The 23,914-nt window shown below is 45.8% G+C and overlaps 1 protein-coding gene across 2 annotated transcripts in view; it reads left to right on the plus strand.

The window, feature by feature from the left end:
• The window catches only part of VPS26C (VPS26 endosomal protein sorting factor C), a 41,292-nt gene that overhangs the window by 8,062 nt on the left and 9,316 nt on the right, over window positions 1-23,914 (plus strand). The window contains exons 1-4 of one of the 2 annotated variants that reach the window (XM_008701898.2): window positions 14,179-14,487; window positions 15,880-16,023; window positions 17,179-17,328; window positions 23,074-23,154. In XM_008701898.2, coding sequence (XP_008700120.2) covers window positions 14,455-14,487; window positions 15,880-16,023; window positions 17,179-17,328; window positions 23,074-23,154 — 408 coding nt within the window. In that variant the 5' untranslated portion in view covers window positions 14,179-14,454. Of the gene's footprint in view, window positions 1-14,178; window positions 14,488-15,879; window positions 16,024-17,178; window positions 17,329-23,073; window positions 23,155-23,914 lie in introns of those variants that run through there. The other variant, XM_008701897.2, reaches the window with a different exon arrangement.

The following is a 23,914-nucleotide window of genomic DNA, read 5'->3' on the forward strand; positions in this document are numbered from 1 at the left end:
TTAGTGTTTGTGACAGCACATTTTGTACTGGCCTGAGCATTAGTAACGCCTGCCTGACCGCTGTGGGCGTGTGGGTTTCTAGACTCTGCAGCAGGGGGACCCTTGACTCCCAGCAGGCTGCTATGACGCTAGCAGGGCTGTTGGGTTTCCTCTGCCTTCTCTTGATGCTAGTCCCCATTTGGAACCTCCTGACCTTGAGTTCTCAGTCTGGACCTCCCGACCTTGCAGCATCCTGAATCAGCCTGTGGAGCCAGCCACACCCTCCCCGAGGGCTCAGCCTGCATCTTTGCCCTGCCCTGCTTTCAGTGGGGGATGTCCCCCAGCGCTGACCTCCCAGCACTGCTGCTCACAGTCTGGAGAGCCAGTGGCACGGGCAGGTTTTGGGGAGATGGCACCTCTCTTCTCTCTTGTTCCGCCTTTTGAGTCCCTCTCCATTACTGCCCCAACCTGAGTTGGCAGAGCCCTGCTGGTCTATTCTACACACTTCAGTTGTGCTAACCCTCCCTACAGATGGTTCCTGCTGTGCCTCCCTTACCTCCCCCGTGCCTGGTTCTGCTCCTGTGAACTATGCACCAATCACCACTCCCTCCCTCAGCTTTGGGCCGAGCTGACCTGATTCCCTGGCTGTCCCTTCCCCCTGTCCTTGGCCCCCTCCTGCTTCCATTGCTCTTCCTGCACCTCTGCTCACCCTGCTTGTTCTTTGCCCTCTTAACACAGTCGTGTTCTGGAAAAGTCGTAAGTTCAAGTCAGTTTTCCATTTGCTTTCCATTTTCGTTTTAGCTACACTTTGGGAGTTTTTAACCCCCAGCTCTGAATATCTCTTCCTCTCATTCAATGTTCTTAATCAAGTAGTCGTGATACATAAATGGAATTCTTTTAGGAGACAGATCTATGACCTCACCTCCACCCCTGCTTCGTTTCTTGGCTTCAACTTTTGTTCAGAAAACAGTCACTCATTAGCCATTGGGCAGGTGGGCTGACCTGTTTCCCCTCCCCAGGAGCAGACGAAGATGTGGAATTTTCAGAAGAGCATTATTAACAAAGAAAAGCTCAGTGTTCTCTAAGCTCAGAAGTAAACTTTGCCCTCTCTGGGGATGGAGAGTTTAAGGAGCTGGCAATTAATATGGTGGCTTGCTTCAGAGCCACCAGGATCCCACGTGTGGTTGGAGATCCAGGGTGTTGGGCTCTGTGGTGTGTTGGGTGGTGTTGGGTGTGTTGGGTGGCCATGGGGTTCTGGGTCCTTTCAGATGCTTTCCATACAAACACAAACAGTTAAAGAGCCAACTTTTGTAAAAATACTTTTGCGAAGTGAAAAATTCCTATCAGTTTCAGTTACTGTCTTCTACCTGCACACAAGACTTTCTGGACTCATTTATACAGCGAGCAACTCTTAAAAAGACTGTCTTGGTCTTTTATTGTCTATATTGAAGAGAAAGTCTACTTTCTCAGTCACAGGTAAAAGAAAAGTCAGGCTCAGAGCGATGGTGCCTTTCTCCAGGTGATGGAAAATGCATGTTACCTTTCATCTCGAAAACTAAAGTGAGTGTTTCCTTATAAACAGCTCAAGAAGATGAACAACGTTGTTTAGGATGAAGATTTTCCAAAAAAAATTGAAGCAGTGAAACTCTTTTATTAAATGAAATCTGATACAGAATTCTAATATATCAATTTTTATAATAACTATTAAGATGGTTTGTTTTATAAGCATATAAAATCAGAACTTTTCCATTTGAAGTGATTCCCCCTCTGTTTTCCCCGACTCATCCTCAAATCCCAAAGTGGCTGCTGAGGGGTCTGGACAGGCCTGGGGCCCAGTGGCTCACAGTTTGAAAAGTACTGGTTGTACGATGTAGCGACCGGCCAGAGCCAACAAGGTTGAAGTTTTTTGTACCATCCCATTTTATTTTGTCTTATGCCAAAACTTAAAAGCTTTATTAACTTTCAGATATAATGCATTACATGCAACCCGGCTGAAAATATTTTGCTTATTCACTGGAGGATTTAAATAAAAAAAAAAAGATAGCCCCCTACTCCACCTAGATTACAGACCCACCATTGTTGGTTCATCTTCTGCCACTTTCCTCCTTGACAACCTGCTCGCCTGGGGTTCTTGGGCCGGGAGTCTGTGCAGAAGCTGGTGGGTTCTGGCCACCCTCACTGTTGGTCTCCTTACCCTGGAAAGGGCAGTGTGAGATGGTCGGTAGCCTTGGATTCTTGCTAGTAGCTTGTACCTGATCATGCTCTTCTGACCCCGGATGCTGATGCTCCGAAAGAGGGTGCCTCTGAGCAACCGAGGGCTCACACCAGCTGTCCTGGCTGTTGGGCAGGATCTCCTGGTGTATGATGTTGGCACATGTGCTTTCTAATGATGGCTGGGTTCCATTCATCCCCACCAGCGTGTCCTCTGTGCTGACGTTCTTCTCTGTGCTTATGGTTTTCTGTCACACACCTGGCATCATGGCAGCCAAAAATTGGTCTGCCCTTTGTTTTATCAGAAAAGATCATTTAAGGGCACCTGGGTGGCTCAGTCGGTTAAGCTTCTGCCTTCAGCTCCAGTCGTGATCCCAGGGTCCTGGGATAGAGTCCCTTATCAGGCTCCCTGCTCTGTGGGGACTCTGCTTCTCCCTCTCCCTCTACCCCTCCCCCTTGCTCATGCCCTCTCTCTCTCTCTCAAATAAGTAAAATCTTAAAAAAAAAAAAAAAAAAAGGAAAGATCATTTAAGACCATTACTCTAAAACCCAAGCCACCATCTTTGGGAAGAGAACAGAAGTCCCATCAAAGAAAAGTAAGGCATAAAAGGGCAGATATTCCTATCTTCAATAATAATCGGATAAAAAATACCTTTTTTTAATTTGAAAAAGATCTAGTAGTGTTAAATCTGACCATACTTTTCAGATTTGTTCTGTAAATTTAAAAAACTTAAATGTTTTCCCTTGCTAAGAAAATTCAAGTAATAGGAAGGAGTATCAAATGAGAAGTAACATTCCCCCTCCTTCACTGCTCCATAAGCACACCCAAGAATTAGCAGTTGACATTCCCAGCCTCCCACAGCGTGGTCCTGGGGTTGCCATGGGCAGGGTGCCCGTGCGCCACTGGGCCGCCTGGAGCAGGGGCCACTGCTGTGCTGGGGAGCATGGTCGGCCCTGTGCTCTCTCGTCCCTCTCTGGCCTGTCAGCAGCAGCCCTGTGGGCCCTGCTCCACTCACCTCTGGCCCTCTCCTCCTGGGCTCAGGCTCTGCCTTGGACTCGGTGATCTGTTCTCTTTCGCACGTGAGTTCACTCGGACCGGGATTCAGTGTGGTGGCCGTTGGAGTTGTTCATTATGTAAGTGGGCTGGCTATTCAAAGCATTTTCTTTGGCCAACTCCTGTATTCCACGGTCATTACTTTGGCGTATAATTAGGGCAGCTCCCAGCCTCCTGTAATTGGAGCTCTCCGAAACTCTTGGTTTATAGTCCCCAGTCTTTACATTCACTTACGCCAATAGTTCAAACAAATGTCAGCATTCCAGACTTTCCATGAGTTTTACTGTTACTGAAATCTGAAATCCAGTAATCTCTGTTAATTCACAATTTTGCTAATACGTGGTATCCAACCCCTGAAACCACACAGCACACCAGGAATCTAATGTGACACTCCTGCACGAAAGACTCCATGTTTGATTTTAAAAGTTTTACTTTTAGTGACTAGTACTGGCAATCTTATTTTGCCCCTTCTAAACTTTTACTCAGGGGCTCAGATTTCTTTTCCAGACTCTCAAGAAAGTTTCAGAACTGGAAATTTCAGAGATACCCACGTTGGACAATTGCCATGAGTTTTGTCGGCCCATTTTACTTAGTATTTACACCTGTACTTATACTGTATTACACCTAGAAGAAACCTGCCGTCTCTGACCGTAGTAGAAAAGCATCAGAATGCGGTACTGAAATGTGAGCCCCTGGGGCACCTGGGGGCTCAGGAGGTTAAGCATCCGACTCTTGGTTTCAGCTCAGGTCATGATCTCAGGGTTGTGAGATTGAGCCCCACGTTGGGCTCCACACTCAGCACAAAGCCTGCTTGAGATTCTCTCTCTCTCCCTCTGCCCTCACCCCCGCTTGCGTGCTCTCTCTCCCTTTGAATGAATGAATGAATGAATGAATAAATAAATAAATAAATAAAATGTAAGCCCCCGAGAGCAGGGGCTTTGTCTCTTTTGTCCCAAGTACCTAGAACAGTGCTGATATTCTTTCTGCTGTTTTGGCAATATGTGTACGTAAGCCAAACAAAATTAGTATCTCTGTATTTTGTTACAGTTCTGTTGCTGGTGAACTGATTGATTTTCATAGATTTTTACTTAAATATGAACCACTTTCAGACTGTGACCCTGTTGTCAAGAAAGTAGGATGACTGTATTTCCTTCTATACTTGATTATCTCTGTGGGTTTCTTAATTGAAGCCATCACATACAATGGATTACTCTCCAGTATAGAGTTCCCTGGGGGCCATAACTACCACCACAATCCAGATGTGGAACGGTTCTCATGCTCCCCAAAATTCCCTGTGTCCTCTATAGTCCCCTCTTCTCCCCCCGTCCCTCGCTCCCCCCCCCCAGCCCCTAGCAAGTTCCAGTCCACTTTCAGTCCTTCTGGTTGCCCTTTTCCAGAATATCTTGTAAGTGACATAAGTGAGATTACATGATAGGTAGCCTTTTGAATCTGGCCTTATCACGTAGCGTGATGCCTTTGAGACTCATTCAGATTGTTGTGCGTATCAGTGGTTGTTCCGTTCTGTCGCCGAGTTGTCTTCTCTGGTGTGGATGTACCGCTGTGTGTTCAGCCACGCGCCCGATGAAGTACATTCGGGTGATTTGGAATAAAGCTAATAAAAACATTTGCGTACGGATTTTTGTGTGGACATAATCTTTCATTTCACTTGAGTAAAATCTAGGAATGGGATTAAGTAGCATTATAGGTTTTAATGACAGATTGGAGATGACGCAGTCTCTTCGAAATTCTCCTTTCTAGAAGTTCAGTAAACACCACATAATATTGGCCATTACTGACTGTGGAGAAATATCTGGTGATCATTTGTTCTCTTTTTCAAACAAGATGGGAAACAGTTGTGATACAGAATTGTGGAGGTGGGTGTACCTCACAAGTTGAAATCTCTCTAATGTTTCTGATTTCTGTTTTCCAACCAAAATGGGTCTCTGAGTGCTACTAAGAAAGACTAGTGTTTCAATAATTGTCTTAGCAATTAATTGTCTAACTTGTGTTTGCCCACCCAGCTCACTGTGATTTACCCTGTGATTTTGTCATGCATTTGATTTTCTGTGGATAAAGGAAGGGGCAGCCCCACTATGTGTGCAAGATCTCCAGACCAAATGTGGTGGGAGGATCCCAGGTGGTTCTGAGTACTGCGCAGTGTGAGGAAGGAGGGACTTGGGTGCCTACGCAGAGGACTCTTGGGAACAATGACAGCTCCTCGTGCTGCTAGGACCATCAGAAAGGAAAGATTGGAGAGAGAAGAGCTGAGGCATTAAGGAAGAGGCTTTTTCTTCTCTGGCAGTTGTGTTCAAGTCCAAAGCAAGAGATAATCCCCAGAAATGTGACTTTCTAGCACACAATCTTTAGATCTTTTCCCAAGGCGAGCAGCCCTTGGGTTACCAGAATTTAAAGAGCTTAGATCTTGGTATATTTAGGTCCAGAGGCCACCCATTCTGGGATTGATCTTACTTTAAAATTGATTTATTATTTATTATGTTAATAGTTAATCAATTCAGTGGTTTAAAATTCATGAGTTGCAAGGTGGACGCCTCTATCCCTCACCATCCATCAAGGTCCTGTCCGTGGGATAACCAAAAGCTATCAATTTCTTGTGATTTCTGCCAGAGATATTTTATGCATATGTAAGTAAATGTGTACAAATGGCAATATTTTTTTTCATAGTGGTGCAATATGCAGCCTTAAAATAAATGTATATACTAATGTGAATGATCTTCAGGATATTGTTCAAGGGAAAAACCACCATTTTCCTATTGTTGGAATTTAGGTTCTTTACAGTCTTTTGGTATTACAAACAGCGTTGCCCTGAATAGCCATGTTCATAAGTCTTTTTCACCTGTACCAGTATATCTGAGGAAAATTCCTAAAATGCAATTGCTGGGTCCAGGTGTTCGTAAAATGTCTTTGGTATTGCCAGATGTTCTTCATGAGGTCATGGTATTCCAGACTCCCAGCCAGAAGCCTCTGAGAGTACCTGTTGCTGCCTTCCCTAACACAATATGCTCGAATATTTTGGTCTCTAGTAGTCTGATAGGTGGAAAATTGCACTTAGGATAGTTTTAATTGTTATTTCTCATATTATTGTTGAGATTGGGCATATTTTCATGTTCGCCTGTTACACTGAGTTCCATTATTTCCGTAGTTCGTCATTTATGTAAGTGATATCACTCCTAATCACTTTTATGAAACAGACTTTATTTTGGGTTGTATTTGTAGTAGTATTTATTCAGAGTTTTGAGTCACTTGGATATGATAAAAGTCATCCCGAATGGCTTCTTCTAACATTTTGGTTGTTTGTGTAAAAATATTGGAGTCTTTGACACATTGTGAACTTCCCATGTACAAAGGTTTGCAGTATGGCTCCCACCTAATTTTTTTTTTCCAGTTCTCTGGCCAGTTTCCTATATCATTTAGTGACTTATTCCATCTTTTGCTCTGGATTTAAAATGCTACTTTTATCATCTGTTAAGTTCTGCTACTATCTGGGTCTATTTCTGGACTCCTCCGTTTTGTTCAGTTGACCTCTCAGCCTGTACGTGCCCGGTAACACGCGTTATAAATCATCATGGTGATGGAACATCTCATAGAGCTAGTCTCTTCCTTCTCTTCTCTTCAACATTCATTGACTCTTCTATAAGAATTTTCAAATCAGCTTATCTGGTCTATATCACCCCACCACGTAGCCCCAAAAAGAATTATTTCCTTTAGGATTCTGTTGTCTTTATAGACTTAACTTTGGGAAAGTAGACACATTGAGGGTGCTAAAAATTTGTATTCGGGGCACCTGGGTGGCTCAGTTGGTTAAGGGTCTGTCTTTGGCTCAGGTCATGATCCCGAGGTCCTGGGATCAAGCCCCACGTCGGGCTCCCTGCTCAGCAGGGGAACCCTTCTCCCCCCACCATGCTTTCTCTCACTCTCTCTCTCTCAAATTAATAAAATCTAAAAACAAAAAGCAAAAAACAAAAAAACCTTTGTATTCAAAAACATGGTATGGCTCTCAGTTTGTTTTGTGCCCCTCAGCTGTGTTTTAAATTTTTGTCTTATCAGTGTTTTGGTCATTTCCTGTTAAATTAATTTATAATATTTTAGCTTTTAATGGCTTTTGAAAATAAAGACTTTTCTTCCAGCCTGTTTTCTCATTGGTGGTTGTTTTGTACATGATGCCTTGTTAATTTCTGCACATTAACTTTGAACCCAACTGTCTTCCTGAAATTCTCTTCATGTTGATAGTTTTCAGTGAATTGTTGTGGGTTCTTTCAGGTGTACAGTCATATTATCTGCAGATAAAGACCATTTTACTTTCTCCTTTTCAATTTTCATACCATTTCTTTAGTTAGGTTACTTTAACTAGTATTTGGACTCCATTAGTAGTGGTGACAGTGTTCATCCTTATTTTTTTCCTGATTTAAATCTAGCATATCTCATTTCCCATCAAGTTTGATACTGGCTTTTGGAAAAGATCGATCTATTATGTTGTGTTGAGGAAGTATCCTTCTTATGTTACTGAGAATTTTACCAAGAATGGATATGACATTTTAGCAACTGACTTTTCAGCATCTCTAGAGACGGGTATGATTTTTCTCTGGAGAGCTATTAATATAGTGAGTTGTACTAATAGTTTTTCTAAATAATTGAGCTGTCCATTCATTCCTGGACTGAATCCCCTGGGATTATGGTGTGCTATTCCTTTAAGTTGTTCCTGGATTGTATTTGTTAATATTTTATATAGGACCTTTGCATTGATATTTGTAAGTGAGAAAAATCTAGCTTTCTGTGGGAATGGGTACCTGTATACATTTTTGTCTTTTGATGTCATTATTATATTTCCCTTATTTTTTTTTTAAAAGAAATTCCTTCCTTTTCTATGTTTTGGAGTAGCTTAATATTGGAATTTTCTGTTCTTTATACATTTGGGGATGATCTCCAAAACTCTCTGGGCCTGGTGCTTTGAGTGGGGGCTTATTTATAACTTTCTCTACTTTTTCTATGGTGACCGATTTGCTTAGGTCTCATGTCTCCTTTATAGTTAGTTTAGGTTAATTATATTTTCTTAGAAGAATAACTCACTTTATCAGCTTTTCAGATTGACTCACATGCAGTGGAACAGTGCGTTCTCTTATTATTCTTTTAATTACCTCTGTATCTCTGATGTTTGCTTTCCTCTTTTTTTTTCTTGATTATTATTATTATTATTTCTTAAATAATTTGCTCTGCTATTTTTTTTTTTCTAAAAAACTGTTGAACTTATTTACGGGCCAGTTTTGTCAATTTTTGTGCATGAACCATGGACACGAAAAAGAGCGTACGTATCCCCCCTGGAGTGTGGGGTTCCCCGTGTGCCGATTAGTCATACCTTATTGACGCATCACGTGGATCCGTTACACCTTTTCTTCTTCTTGTCGTTTTCTCTGTCATGAGCTAAGGGGGTAAATTAACGTCTCCCACACCGGATGTGTTTTCCTCAATCTCTGCTTGTGTCCCCTGTCATTTCTGCATTGTCAGTGCCACGTTATTTGATCGCAGGGAGTCGTGCGGCGGGTCCTCAGCGCGAGCCCCGCTGCTGGGAGTTGCACAGTGCCCTTCTTTGTCTCCTTTGGTCGCTCTGAGCTCAGCCTTGCCTGATGGGAAGATTACAGCCTGTGATTGATTTCCTCGCTCTTGCATCACAGTCCTTCCCGTAGTCTTTCTTCTTCTTGTAGGTGCTTCCCTGTCATACAACAGAAAATTGGGCTCTGCTTTGAGATAGAATCTGAATGTCTGTTTTTAATAGACGTTAATTTAGCCCATTTATTAATCTGACATGTGTTTGGCATTAGTTCTGTCGCTGCTGCTTTGGTGTCACTTGAGGGGATGGTTTTTTAAGTAGCTTTTAAAACTTCTTCTTCTCTCCAGCCTTTTTTTTTTTTTTTTTTTTTTTTTTTTTTTTTTTTTTTGTTAAAACTTTTTTTTCTCTCCCCCCTTTTTTTTTTTTTTTTTTTTTTTTGCTTTATGTTGTTTATATGATTTTCTAATACTTTGGAGTTTTATTTGTTATAGTTGTTACCCTTACAAGTTTTTATTATGCCCTACATCTGCTTTGTTTTCGACGTTATTTATTAATCCCCTCTTGTGAACTATGATGAAATTACTGTATTTCCTCTTCTTTCTTTCCTCCTTTCTTCTCTTCTACCAGCTGGTCTTAGTTATTTACAAATATCACCTGTTCTGGTATTTACCTTTGTGAAGTTGATTCGTACTCTGTGATTCGATTTGCTAACTTCAGATCAGCACTGTCCAGTAGAACTCTCTGCAGTGATGTGTGTGTCCTGTTTATCTGCTCTGTCTGTTGTGACGGCCACTGGCCATAAAGTGGCTTTTAAGCACTTGAATGTGTGGCTAGTCTGACTGAGGGGCTGATCTTAAATTTTATTTAATATTAATCAATATAAATTTGAGTTTAAATAGCCACATGTGGCTAGTGGCTGCCGTATGGGGGAGCATGGTTGTTTTTTTTTAAGTTTATTTATTTATTTAAGTGATCTCTACATCCAGCATGAGGCTCAAACTCATGACCCCAAAATCAAAGAATTACACGCTCCTCCTACTGAGCCCGCCAGGCGCCCTGGAGAGCAGGGTTTTCATGGAGTATTTGTAAGCCCCAGCTGTGAGAGTCAGGGAAGGCACGGACATTATGCTACCTCCCACATTCTTGCTCCCTTCCTCTCCCAGCTAGTGTTACTTAAGTCACCTCTCCACTGTCGGGCCTTGCATTTCACATTCTTTTCTCCTACCATCATCATCACAGATCTCCTTGTCTTATTATTAGAGTTAAATGGATTCAGTCTTCACACGTGGGTTTTTTTTGACAGTTTTCTAGCCATCCCACGGATGCTTATAGTTCACTATGTAGTAAATACCTCAAGGAGGATTTTCACGCGGCACTCCTTGGGGTTTGTTTCTGCACATCTAAAACTCCTTTATAGTGGAGTGACTGTTTAGATGGGTATAAAATTCTATGATCACGCTTTGTTCATTGATCATTGTAACGGTCATCGCTGTACCTGCATTTTGAATTGCGTCTTGCTATGGAGAAGTCAGGGTTTTCTCCCCTTTTACGAGTGACTTGATCTTTTTGCCTGATTCCTAAAGGATTCTTTCTTTTTGAGGTAGAATAATTTTACTAAAATCTATCCTTTTCTTGACCATTCCTGATCCATTTGCCCTTTCAGTATTTTTTTTAAGATTTTATTTATTTGAGAGAGAGAGAGAGGGAGCATGAGTTGGGGGGGAGGGGCAAAGGGAGAGGGAGAAGCAGACTCCTGGCTGAGCAGGAAGCCTGACGAAGGGCTCAGTCCCAGGACCAGAGATCCTGACCTGAGGTGAAGGCAGATGCTTAACCACCTGAGCCACCCAGGTGCCCCACTCTTTCAGTATTTTAAAATTATGTCAGTGAATGTGTGTTCTGTTCCATTCTTCCAGTTTTCTCATTGGGGAGCTTCATTATGCATGCATTGGTTGTTCCTCACTGTCCCTCTTACTTGTCGCTTTTTTGGGTGATTCTTTTTAATACTTTATTACATTTTTATTTCATTTGTTTGCATTTTCTCACTTCTGCCTGTGTGTACTTTTTGCTGCTTTCAGTTTCACCTCCTTTTCTGTGATGTTTGTATTTTTTCCTTCCACTTCTCTTCTGAGATTTTCTTCTATTTTTATCTCTTTCTGTGACCTCATCATTTCATCATCCCTGAGCAATTACAGCTCTGTCCATCTTTTATAGAAGCAATTTAAAAAATTCATGGTGAAATGCATGTTCATAGTTTTCATCTGTTTGATGGTACTGTTTTTTTCTGGTGAATGGTCATTTATGAATATTGAATGTTGAGTAATGAATATTCAGGAACCATTCATCAAGGGCCTGTTCTCACAGTCACTCAACCCTGTGGAGTATACCTTCCAGGAGTGCAGATAATAAATAAGAGATCGTTACTTATGTATATTCTAGAAGGTGACAAGTGCTCCAGAGCAGAGTTGAGGAGGGGGATAAGTGAGTGTTGGGAAGGGGGCAGTTTTAAATAGGATGGTCAGGGAAGCCCTCACTAAAATGGTGTTGTTTGTACAATGACTTGATGGAGATGAGGGAGTGAATGGTAAAGAAAAAATGATCTATGACACTTGTTAAAGACGTCAGGGGAACTGTTGTGATGGCTGTGGAGACCTCTGCAGTGGGGCCTTGCAGTAGGAGAGAGAACAGACTCAACTGCAAGTACAGTGTGGGCAAGGGGCTGGGAGACCAGGGTGCAACAGTGGGTGGAAAATTACAGAGAGGAGACATCGGGGACAAAGTCTAAGAGCGGATTCTGGCTAAACCAACCTAATAGGATCTTGCTGAAGGCAGGCCAGGGTGACCAGCCTCATATGGGGCACTGGGGGAGGGTGAGAAACCCGAGCAGGGGTGATCAGATATGGGGGCTGGCTAAAGTGATTAGCAGAATTCTTGCTACAGCTGGACCATGCAGAGATGAACGTGGAAGTCCAGACGTCAAGGGCTGGTTGAAAAAGAGCTTAGGAAAGCTGAGTAGCGTTTGGTCAAGGAGAGAATTTTTGTCACAATCCATGTGGGTACCTGCAGGAGGACGTCCAGGTGGAGGGAAGAACACGTGCAAATGCCCTGAGGCTGGGATTTGCAGGCACCTAAAGGACTAGCAAGGGGGCCAGGAAGGGAGGAGTGAAATGAAGTGACTTAACAGGAGGGTTAAGGGATGAGGCCAGACCAATCAAGGTAGGGGCAGACCCCCCTTTATAGGCCATCGAAATGACTTTGGCCTTTACCCTGAATGAGATGGGGAACTGCTATAAAGTCCCTTGAAGTAGAAGAGTGACATGCTCTGGCTTGTGTGGATTCATCATCCGCTGCTCGGATTTCTCTGCCGTCCCTCCCTCGCTCATGTTTACATCCATTATGTCTCCTTCTTGTAGGACTTGAACTTACCCCCGACCAGGCTGGCTGAGGTTTGATGTGTGAGTTTCTTCATCCTTTACTGTGCTTCCGCTGTGGGCTCAGCGCTGGGGGAGGCTTGCGCAAAGCCGAGGGCCTGCCTCCCATTGCTGCCGAGGCTCCTGCTTCCCGCCTCCTGCACGACCTCGGCTGGGGCTGCCTCCTCCACGCCTCCGTCCCTTCCAGCTCCGGCCCAGCCTGCAGCCAGTGCCGCTGCTCGCAGGTGTGCCCTCCCCACTGGGAGCAGAGTTCCGCATGGCGGGGCCTTGTTCGGCCTCTCTACCTCGCACCCCTGCCGGGTCTGCGCCCCCTGCAGCAGCCCTTCCACCTGTCCTGGGCCTCACCTGTCTCCTTGCTTCACCAAAAATGCAGTCTGTGGTTTTCATTCTTGTTCTTTTTGGTGACTTCCAGGAAGCTGGAACGGGGATGCAGACTTGACACCACCATCTTCAAACCCGGAGTCCAAGTTATGGGTTTGGTGTTTAATTCTGGGGAACACAAAAGAAAAAGTGTGTGTTTTTGGTAGTGGCCTTTCCCACTTAGAGAAGAACGAGGTGTCTGAACGGACTTGGGTGTGGTTTCTTTTTTTTTTTTTTTTTTTAAGATTTTATTTATTTATTTAACACAGATAGACAGCCAGCGAGAGAGGGAACACAAGCAGGGGGAGTGGGAGAGGAAGAAGCAGGCTCATAGCAAAAGAACCTGATGTGGGACTCGATCCCGCAACGCTGGGATCACGCCCTGAGCCGAAGGCAGATGCTTAACCGCTGTGCCACCCAGGCGCCCCTGGGTGTGGTTTCTGCCCAGAAAGCCAGCAGGGCTGAGATTCGGGGTGCGACCAGTACCTTCTCAGTGCTTCTTCTAGCCTCGGCTTTGGTTCGCGGCTCAAGACAGCTGTTCTAGGCCTTTCTCCAGACCTGGCTCCTCCAGGCCAGAGACTCGAGCTGGCCTTCTGTGCCAGGTGCCCCGCAGCGCATCGCCTCACAGAGGGGCAGGTGTCCAGCCCGCAGTGGCCTCGGGCGTCTGTGCTGGCCCGCTGTGACAGATGGCTTGGCCGTGAGTCCCCCGTCAGCGGAGCTGTGCGGCTGAAGCAGGGTCTGTCACCTCGAGTCCTCCACGCATGCAAGTGTGGGGCCTGCGTCGCTCACGTCTGCATTTCTTGGTCTTTCTCAGGCCTGGGGCCCCCTTGGTGCTGTGACGACAGCCATGCCTTTTCTAAAAATTAGCACCTGTGCACATGACTTTTGTGCATTGTTTCTGGGGTTTGCCCCCATGCTTGAGTCCAGGAGTGACCCCTGCTAATGATGTTGGGTGACGTATCGGCACCATCCAGAGCCGTAGTCTTACCTTCTCTCTGTTGAGAGTTCTAGACGAAAGTCGGGGTGGGGGGCACGTTCTTGGGGAGGTCGTGAGTTTTCCCTTAGTTTAGTTACTCCAGCTCATTCTGTGCTCCTTTGCCAGAATTAATCAAGCATTGTCCAGGTGCCTACAGCCAATAAGGTGATATATGTCAATTATCCTTACATGAAAAACAAACGAAAGAATTGGTTCCTATTACTGTGGGTCTTACCTCTTTGTTGAACCATTTTCTGTTTCTAAAATTCTGTTTCTTAAAAATAAATAAATAATAATTTTTAAAAAATTCTGTATCTTGGCTCCTTGGGCTACACCTGGACAAATTCTATATCCCTCTTTTATTGGTGGGGTTTGAACAGACCTGCCAAACTTACCTACAAATATTTTATTAATTTTGTATTTCTACTATTTTCTTTCTTTCTTTCTTTCTTTCTTTCTTTCTTTCTTTCTTTCTTTCTTTCTTTCTAAGATTGTATTTATTTGACAGTGAGAGAGAGAGAGAGAGGGAGAGCACAAGCAGGGCGAGCGGTAGGGAAAGGGAGAAACAGGTTCCCTGCTAAGCAGGGAGCCCGATGCAGGGACCGGATCTCAGGACCCTGGGATCCTGACCTGAGCCGAAGGCAGAGGAGTCACCCAGGCGCTCCTCTACTTATTCTTTCTTAATTAAATGAAAGAATGACAAAAGAATCCCTTGGGTCATAAACTATTTACTCTGCTTCCTTCCAAGGTACTTTAGTTCCTTTTCCTTCTTATGCCATAGGGATCAGGGAAGGAAAGGTTGTATTGATGTCATGACTATAATATGGCAATCCGTGGTCAGCCCAGATCCTGTTCCCGTGAGAATAACTGAAAATGTGATTAGATGGGAGCAGTGTCCCAAGTGCTACTGTGTTGTGTAAGCGATAAAGTTCATGCAATTGTTTTGGCTTATTTTATTTCTGGGACACACGAGTCAAGTAAATTTTTAAAAATATACTAGTGAATTTAAATTTTTAAAAATGAGACTTCTATTTAATTTGGGTTGTACAAGAAATAATAGAATTAATTTTAATTAAATTTAAAAGTTAAATTATTTCAGAGGAATTTTTGTTTAAATTTGCTTATGCACTTTTTATGGGGGAGGGTAGGAAACAAAAACAAAATACTTCGTGCATTTAAGGGACATAGACTGTTCCCTGCTTCCCTCAATTCCTCATACTGTGAGAACTTGGTAAAAGTTTTTTCACTGGATGACTAGAGGAAATAAAAAGATTTAAACACCAATAGGACAGAAGGTTTTTAATGCTTTGATCTGCAGGCCCCTTTTAATTTTGCTGTTTTTCTTTTTTTGGTTTGGTTGTCAGTAATTTTTTGCCATCATATTACCATTTGACAGCAGTCGTGCTATGTTTCTGAAGGTCATTTCACAAACATGTTGTTTGAATTTATTGTGGATTCGCTTCCGCTCCGTTGGACGCTGTGTCGTCTCCTGAACTTCCTTTTCCACCCAAAACCCCCGTAGCAAATTGAGACCATCGAATTCTATGGTGACAGGAAGAAACTGCCATCCAGGAGAGAGGATAATGTCCATATTCTGTTACTCTGTAATTATCTTCAGATAGATGAATAGATGATCTGTTGTGAAGTCTTTCCTAAATGATTTATGATCCAGGGAAATTTAGGCTCGAATGTCTACAGGGTGACCCGGGCCGTGAAGAGACTGGGGAAGACTTAGCGAAAGTGGCGGGGTGTCCTCACATGTTCTGTGGACAAACTCTAGACCCCTCCTCACTGAGGCTTCCTGGGCCGAGAGAGCATCGGGCCAGTAGTTACGTTATACTATGCATTTGAAAATGTGTAGTCGTTTTAGCATAATTGAGAAAGAACCCAAAGAAAAGGGTTTTATTTTATTGTATTCTTTCCGAAGAGGTCATTACACATGCTTGTGAATAATGTGGCTTTGAATCTGCCACTTGCCTCCGGCCCTGCTCTTTGCCCTTTTTGGAATCAGACATTTGTGGGGATTCTCCCAGCCGGGAGTGGGGATGTGTCTGGAAGGCTGAGATGGCCTGAGACCCGCTGCCCACTCCCCCTGGTGCTCCCCAGCCGTGCGTCCCGCCCCGCATCATCCGTCCCTACCAGAGGCTGTGCCGGCACCATCCCAGCATCCAGGTCTCTGGTCTGTACTAAGTGCTAAGAATATCTGCATCTTTGAACAAATTGCTAGTTAAGGAGACCTGCTTTTGCTAATACACAGGTGAATGCAAAGACGTGTTAATTTGACTGGTGGCTGTCTCTGCTCTCCTAGGAAGTGCTCTCGGGCGTGGTGGTCGTATCTGGGAAGGACTCAATCCAGCACCAGGGAGTGTCTCTGACAGTGGAAGGAAGCGTGAACCTCCAGCTCAGTGCCAAGAGTGTGGGTGTGTTCGAGGCTTTCTATAATTCCGTTAAGGTAAGAACGCTGAGGTTGCACATTTGTAGTTCATTATCCCGATGTGTGTGGTGGTTCTTACTTGTTTTCTGGCTTTATTGTTGTTACCTGTCGATGTTTTGCAAGGCATAAGCGGTGGTCCTACTTTTAACAGTTGCTAATCAGACCGAAAAAATATTCAGATTGTTTTGATCCTGAATATATCCTATTGCAAGTCTGCCTGTTTTAATTCCTATAAGATAGGATAGGAGAACAGTAAGTAGACTAAATTCAGCCTTTAAAGAGACCAGAGCTCTTCTGAGAAGTGCCTGTGTCTTCCGGCACTGACCTTCCTAGAACGAAACTGTTATTTGGACCGTGTACGCGGCAGCTCCTGGAGTTGACACTCAGGCTAGACGCAGAGAGAGCAGTGGCCATTCTTCCCTTTTTGTCTTTTTGGGTACAGGTGCGTGTTCCAGAATATACACTCTTGTTCTATACTTAGAGTTTCCTTTTCCGGAGGGACATATTAACCGTGAGTGTTGAGGGCAAAGGAGGTCAGAGGAAAGAAGAGTTCTCAATTAACCGCATTCAGATTCAGGGCCTTCCTGTGCTCTTCCACAGTCTCCCTGTTTTCCTCCAGAAGCACGCAGAGACTCACTTCAGAAGTGGTAGATGTTCTGAGTGATGCAAAACCAAGGCTTCGAACATGAACTAGTTAAGGGGTGATAGCTGCCTTTGAGCCGGGCCCCCGTGTAACACGGAGGCGCACAGGGCTGAGGACGGGGCTGCTCTTCCCCACGCGGTGAGCTGTGGGAAGGCTCCCAGGAGGCCTGGGTCCACGGCGGGCACCCTCCTGGCCCAGCACCTTGACTTTCATTCTGAAGGTAGGAGTGCCTGTCGGGAGGGTTGTTAGGGCAGTGAACTGAGCTTTTTGGGGAAAGCAGAGGAAATACGGGTTCAGATGTGCACCAAACGTCTAAGCATCCGGTCCTGTGAACACACCGTAATCGTGCCAGAGACTCGAGCCAGCTGGCTGCTCCTTTGCAGACACAGCCCTGTGCTGGCCAGGACACGGGCAGCGTAGCCTCCGAGGGCTCCGGGCTCGTGTCTTTCAGGAGATCGTTAATAGACACGGTAATTGGGAAATGCATCTAGAAGTGCGTGTTGATAGATGGAGTTGCTTTCTCTTTACAGCCCATCCAGATTATCAGCAGTACCATTGAAATGGTGAAGCCAGGGAAATTTCCCAGCGGCAAAACCGAAATTCCCTTCGAATTTCCTCTGCACGTGAAGGGCAACAAAGTTCTGTACGAGACTTACCACGGCGTGTTTGTCAACATTCAGGTGAGAGTTTCCGAATCCCGTGCAGTTGATTCCCTGACTTTTCTTCTGCAAAACGGCTCCGTCTTTCTTTCACTGAAAGGTGAATAGACGGACCCAAGAATTTAATACTGTAATTATGCTAAGACTGCGTGTATCTTCTGTCTCCATTTCTCATTTTGCTTTGCAGAACATATTTTCTGTGTGGCCATTATTTTTGATAGGAACCCCGGAGGACCCCGGCTATAGCTTCTTTTAAAAAATTCCGTTGTTTCTTTTGGGCCCTGTTCGGCCACGCTGACACCGTGAGGGGTGCTGTTAGTGTTTGGTGACAGCTATGCCCTCGCTCCTCTCTGGCACCCGCACTAATTGTCTGTTTTATACGGATAAATATCTCTTTGTTAGGTATCCAAAGGCTAGCACTCTAACATAGGCTTGTATTCTTTATTGAACAAACCTTGTAAATGAGGGGAAGGGAATTTATGACTTCCTGTCTACCTCCGCCGGCTCAGGACGCCTTTCACAGCCGCTATTGTCTCCGGCACTGTTCGGCGTCATGACTCAGAGCGAGCGGGCGAGAGAGAGCCTTTCCTTTATTCAGTGGAAAGAAAGGTACTTTTGTGAGAGATCAGCTTTGCCGGGCTCCCCTTGCCGCATGAGACAAAACCATTTTGTCTTGCGTACGTGCAACAGGGCGGAAAGTTAGGAAGTTTCTTGATTTATTAAGTTGTAGCTGATAATTTGGTCTTAGTAAGAGACCATTCCCCCGCCTAAAACATAGCCATTTAAAAATACCAATCCTCAAAACGCTTATGAGAGTGTCCACTCAAGGTTTGTCTGCGTTCGAGTTCTGGAAACGTGGGGGGCGCCGAAGCACGTGCCGCGTGACATCCTGCACTGCAGTCACTGTCTTCCGTCAAGAAATACCGCGTCTCGTCCTTCATTGTGGGTGCACCTGTTTCAGGCGGTCTGTACGTAGAGGGCTTTGGACAGCCCGCCCGAAGTGACCGGAAGGACCAGCTTCCTGGGTCGGGAGCGCTTTCACCGCGGAAGGCAGTACAAGCAAAGTGCCTTCTTAGCAAGACTGATAGATTCTCACGTGTCTCACTTGAACGTCATGTTTCTTCTCTCTCCAGAATCAGCATCGCCTTGCTTTCCCAACACAGTAACTTTTGAATACTGTTTATTTAATAACATAAGCGTTTGTTCATGAGAAACCGAAGAGAATTACGGTCAGGTTTCACTGGTCATGCTTCTTGTGCCTTTCTCCTATGTTCATCGTTCTTGTTAAGGGATTAAGTTGTTCAAAATCAAACTGGAGGGGCGCCTGGCTGGCTCAGTCGTTAAGCATCTGCCTTCAGCTCAGGGCGTGATCCCCGAGTCCTGGGATCGAGCCCCACATCGGGCTCCTCCGCTGGGAGCCTGCTTTTTCTTCTCCCACTCCCCCTGCCTGTGTTCCCTCTCTCACTGGCTGTCTCTATCTCTGTCAAATAAATAAAATCTTTAAAAAAAAAAAATCAAATTGGAAACTGCTCCTTTTCCAAATATTGCCAAGAAGGGCATGGAGATGTACAGTTGACCCTTGAAAAGCATGGGTTTGAACTGTGTGGGTCCCGTTTACGTGGATCTTTTAGAGTGCAAATGTATTTTCTCTTCTCTCTGGTTTTCTTTTCTCTAGCTTACTTCATGGGAAGAATACAGTACATGATACATATAACATATAAAATATCTGTTAATCGACTGTTTATGTTACCGGTCAGGCTTCTGGTCGACAGTCGGCGCTTGGTAGTTCCCTTTTTGGGAAGTCACAAGTTATGCATGGATTTTTGACTGTGTCGGGATCGGCGCCCCTCACCCCGCATTGTTCAAGAGTCAGCTGTACATAAAAAACCGTGTGCTTGTGTCCTGCATGGCCGTGTGAAATTGGAAACCCTTTAAAATGCAGTTGGAGAGGTAGCCTGTGGTGAGTTCTTCAGTATGGTGTAGGGTCGCCCAGACCCAGCCTTTAGTTTGGTCATCAGGTTTCACCCCTTGAGGGTTAACTTCAGAATGCTAAACTTAGAATTCTCTACCTCCCCAAATATCTCACAGATTTCTAAAAATGAGATTTCTTCTCTTCCTAACCTCCAATTTAGAAGAGCTTATCACCTAGATTCAACATTTATTAGAATTTTGCCATTTTTGTTTCATGTGTGTTTATCTTTCCTGAGTCATTTCAAAGTTAGTTACGGAATCATGACACTTCCTGAGCTACGTCAATACCCATCTCCAGAAAGTAGGGACGCTCTCCTACATAATCACAGCTGGCATCTTCACACCTATCGAAATTGACAAAAATCCTCAAATACCATCTCATTCCCGACTCATATGCAAATTTGTTATTGCTCCTTCTGAGAAAACATACTTCTTCTTTTTTAAAGATTTTATTTTTAATGGGACACCTGGGTGGCTCAGTCGCTTAGGCATCTGCCTTCGGCTCGGGTCACAATCCCAGGGTCCTGGGATCAAGTCCTGCATTGGGCTCCTTGCTCAGTGGGGAGCCTGCTTTTGCCTCTCCCTCTGCTGCTCTCTCTCTCTGTCAAATAAATAAATAAAATCTTTTAAAAAAAAGATTTTATTTTTAAGTAATCTCTACACCCAGTGTGGGGCTCGAACGCACCGCCCTGAGACCCTGAGTCTCATACTCCCACTGACTGAGCCAGCCAGGCAGCCTTGAAAATACACTTCTTGAGAGAAACTAGGAAGGTGGGGTTTTTTTATCCGTTTTTCATTCATTGATTCATTCATTCAGTTTCTAGAGGGGTCTTTTGCTAGCCTCCTTGTGTATAGCAGAGCAAACGGTGACCGCCCGGGGTCGCAGGGCTGGCCCCGGCGTGGGTGGCACAGGGCGTCGCCCTCCCTCACACCCTCGCTTGCCGTGCCCACCCAGAGGATTCACGGGTGCATTACTTGTGACAGAAAGTGTTGTTATACCTGGTAACATCCTCTTTCTCAAATTAGGTGGGCGCCAAGGCATTTTACATTTATAATTTGAATTGTGTTGTAGTGACGTAATGTGAAAATAATAAAAACCATAAGACAGAATAAAGGGTTGAAGGTGTAGCGAGTATTACATTTGCAGCTTGCCGGGCCTGGGTTTCCTCGTGATGGAGGCTTGGTGGTGTTGGCTCCTGTTCTTCTTCCCAGACATGTTGTGTTCATCTCTCAGCTTTGTGATGAGATCGTGCATACAGGAATCTGTCCACTTTCCCCAGTCGCCCTTTGTGCAAATACCTTTTCTTTGAAAAGTTATGTAAATCGTAAGCAAATTTTATTATGTTTGTTCTGTTGTGGCCGCAGTGGCTAGGTTTTATGCTATAACACCAGCAAGTCTGCGAAATTGTAATTCAGAATTAATTTATCCAGATGCTATCATTCTTTCTCACAGTTAGGAATATCCTCTCTAGAAGGCTGCTTCACGTCTGTTGACGTGCGTCTTCCTTCTTCTTTCTGTTGGCCTTGTGTTTCCTGACGGTCATAAGAGATCCAGTCCCGCACCTCCCCTTGGCGCCCTGCTCAGTCTGACCGTCCTGACCCCTCTGACCTGCGGTAACCTCTACCACCTGGAGCGTTCCTTAGCAGTTGGGCAAGATCACGATAAAGTAAGAAGATCTCGGGCTTTGCAGCAGGCAGATCTGGGCTTGAGTCACAGCGTTGCATAAGGATTCAGAGCATGGGTTTTGGCAACCTGCAGGTGTAAGTTCAGATCCCACCTCTGTGACCCCGAGCAGCCTCCGTGACCTCTCCTCCGAGGAGATGAATGAGGTCTTGGAGTGAAGTGCTTCGTCAGCATGGTGCCTGGCACGTAGAACGCTCCGAGTACGTATTTGCCGAGTGGCTGAATAAACGAGTTATCGGTGACCGTCCTTGTAATTCACTGAGACAGTACATGGGAAAGAATTAACGTCATTCCCAGAGCAGAACGTCAGCTTGTTCCTCTTTCCTCCACCTTTCTCCCCACCCGCACTTAGCAGCTGCCCTGTACTACTGATCGTTGCTTTCATACTCAAAAACATTTCGTGACCACAAGTGGATGCCTGTCGTCTCACTCCTTTGCGAGTTGCAGAAATCCGGCTCACACTGACTTAGCCTAAAAAGAGATCTCACAGCTCCCAGAGCCCGCAGCCCCAGGGAAGCTGGGTGTGTGTCCAGCTCGGCCTTCTGCACAGACCTCGTTCTCGGGCAGACTCTTCCCTGGCCGTGGCCAAGCTCAGCCACTGCAGGCTTACCATCTCCTGGGTCGGCACCCCCGGCAGAAAGAAGCCTTCCCCAACAGTCCCAGTAGCAGCCCTGCCCTGGAGGGCCGGGGTGGGGGGGGAGGTCAGCCCCGCCAAACCGCTGAGACTGAAAATGAGGAAGGGGAAGTGCCCACTGGGAAAAGAATCCGAGACACCAGGCAAGCCTGAACAAAATGTGGCCCGTGCTAGATGGCGTGTGGGCTGTACAGGAGGACGAAACACATGCGGGCACACACGCATACAAGGATGTACTACGCATGTACACACATGCGTGTGAACACACCTGTATGGATCCAACAGCACCAGGCCTCCCTGAGCTCAGGTCGGGGAGACCAGATTGAAATCCCAGAAGAGAGTGTATATATGTATATATATATATATATATATATATATATATATATATGAAAAGGTCCTTGCAGACAAGGGATGTTTCTTTTTAAAAAGTGTTGTAATCTCCCCAGCGGCACCTTAAATGTATAGTAACTTCCTGTATAACGTATGTAGGTCATTCGTAATAACGTAGCTTCTTGATTCAACCATGTGTATAGTCCCAGTGCACAAATCTTTTTTAACAGAATTCTGACGTTTTACCTGGATGATTGAAACAACAGCTAACTTTATTCAGTATGGGTTATGTGATTTTCTTCTTCCTTTTGAAAGATTAGCATGAAGACCGTGATCGTGCTATAGAATTTTGTTACCGATCAGTCTGTCCACCCGCAGACGGGTGTGAAGGAGCAGTCCCGGGTCAGAGCGCTTAGCTAGAGGCCGGCTCCGCAGAGGGGCTGGCTCTCCCTGGGGGGTGGGGGGGTACATCAGCCGTGGCTCGTTCAGGAAACTAGCTCGGGGATGGCGGAGAGACGGACCACTGCGGGGTTCAACGCTGGAGTGCTGCTGCCTGCCGCACCTGCTCCGTGGAATGCTAGACGCTGTCCTGCGGCTCCCGGTCCCCCCGTGCGCTTCCTGACCCTCACTATGGAACAGCGGCCGCTTTCCGAGAGCTGCTTGCTCTCTGCCGGACCCCGTGCTGCGTGCCCGGCGCACACCGTGTCACTCGGCTCTTGCCGCAAGCGGGTCTGAACGTCCCCATTTCACGGAGCAGGAGGCCGAAGCCCAGATGAGTTGTCTCATCTGTCAGGGCTCCCGCAGTAAGACCGATCCCTGGATTTGAGCTAGCTTTCGCTCTGGAGTGCGTCCCCGGTCTCTCCCTGCGTCACAGCTGAGACTGTGCCTCTGTACCGGTGGGTCCAGCCGTGGGATGGCCGTGGGACTAGGCCAAGGAATCCCCTTAAAGTGTTCTTGGTTTTGGTCTTTTTATAGAAATGCCTTCCTTCTGAGCATTGGCTCCCCATATTATGTATATTAATTTCAAATAACACAGTAATGGGACCAAGTTTCCCTAAAGTATGTTGACTGACTTGTCTCTTTGAATAAATTCCACGATGAAAGCAGATCGCACTAACGGGACATCTTCTCCGACTTCTCCCTCCAGTATACCCTGCGCTGTGACATGAGGCGGTCTCTGTTGGCCAAGGACTTGACGAAGACTTGTGAATTCATCGTTCACTCTGCTGTAAGCTGTCCTGGGGGGCTCTGTGTTTCATCACAGGAATCTTCTGTAGGGTCTGGCATTTTACCCCATTTCTAAACTGGTACATTAGCCTGGCGCTGTGTCGTGGCTGCTGGGCAGAGACTCCCAGGTCGGAGACGAGGGGCCTTGTTTCTCCCAGCCGGCTCAGAGCACTGGCATCGGCATGTGTCTCCTTCCTCTGGGCCCAGAATCCCACAGGGCGGTGCCGTGGCCTGGACGCTGCTGTGCCCCGGGGGCTTGTGCCTCAGTCGAGGAGCACCAGGCTGGGAGTCCCCCTCTGTTAGAGCAAGTGAGCAGTGAGCCGGTCCATTTCAGAGAGACGCAGCCTTCCTCAAGGCTGCCGCGGCAAACACACCCTGGAGCAGTGGCCCGGCCAGATCAGAAGGGTCAGGGCCTTACAGTCTTGGTCTGCCCGGCAAGGACACGCGTGGACACGCAGGGCCAGTGTGGGTTGCCTTTCCCAACACCTTCTGCTCATATTTTGCAGAGACAGAATGTTCTTAAAAATTTCCTTTCACATGTCAACTAAGGGAACTGGGTCCCCCTCCCCATGGCGGTAGGCGACTCTGGGTGAATTCAAGACAGAGCCCCGGCAGCCCATCTGCTCTACTCTTGGTCATCATGCAGAACTTAACAGTGACAGCAGCGCCTGCCCTAGGTATGATGCGTGGTGACAGATGTCCACCACACTGGATTCCCTTGTTTCGTCTCCCTGGGCTCTCCAGGTCCTGTATCGGAGCAG

Source organism: Ursus maritimus, unplaced genomic scaffold (assembly GCF_017311325.1).
Source record: "Ursus maritimus isolate PB19 unplaced genomic scaffold, ASM1731132v1 scaffold_4, whole genome shotgun sequence".
Taxonomy (NCBI): domain Eukaryota; kingdom Metazoa; phylum Chordata; class Mammalia; order Carnivora; family Ursidae; genus Ursus; species Ursus maritimus.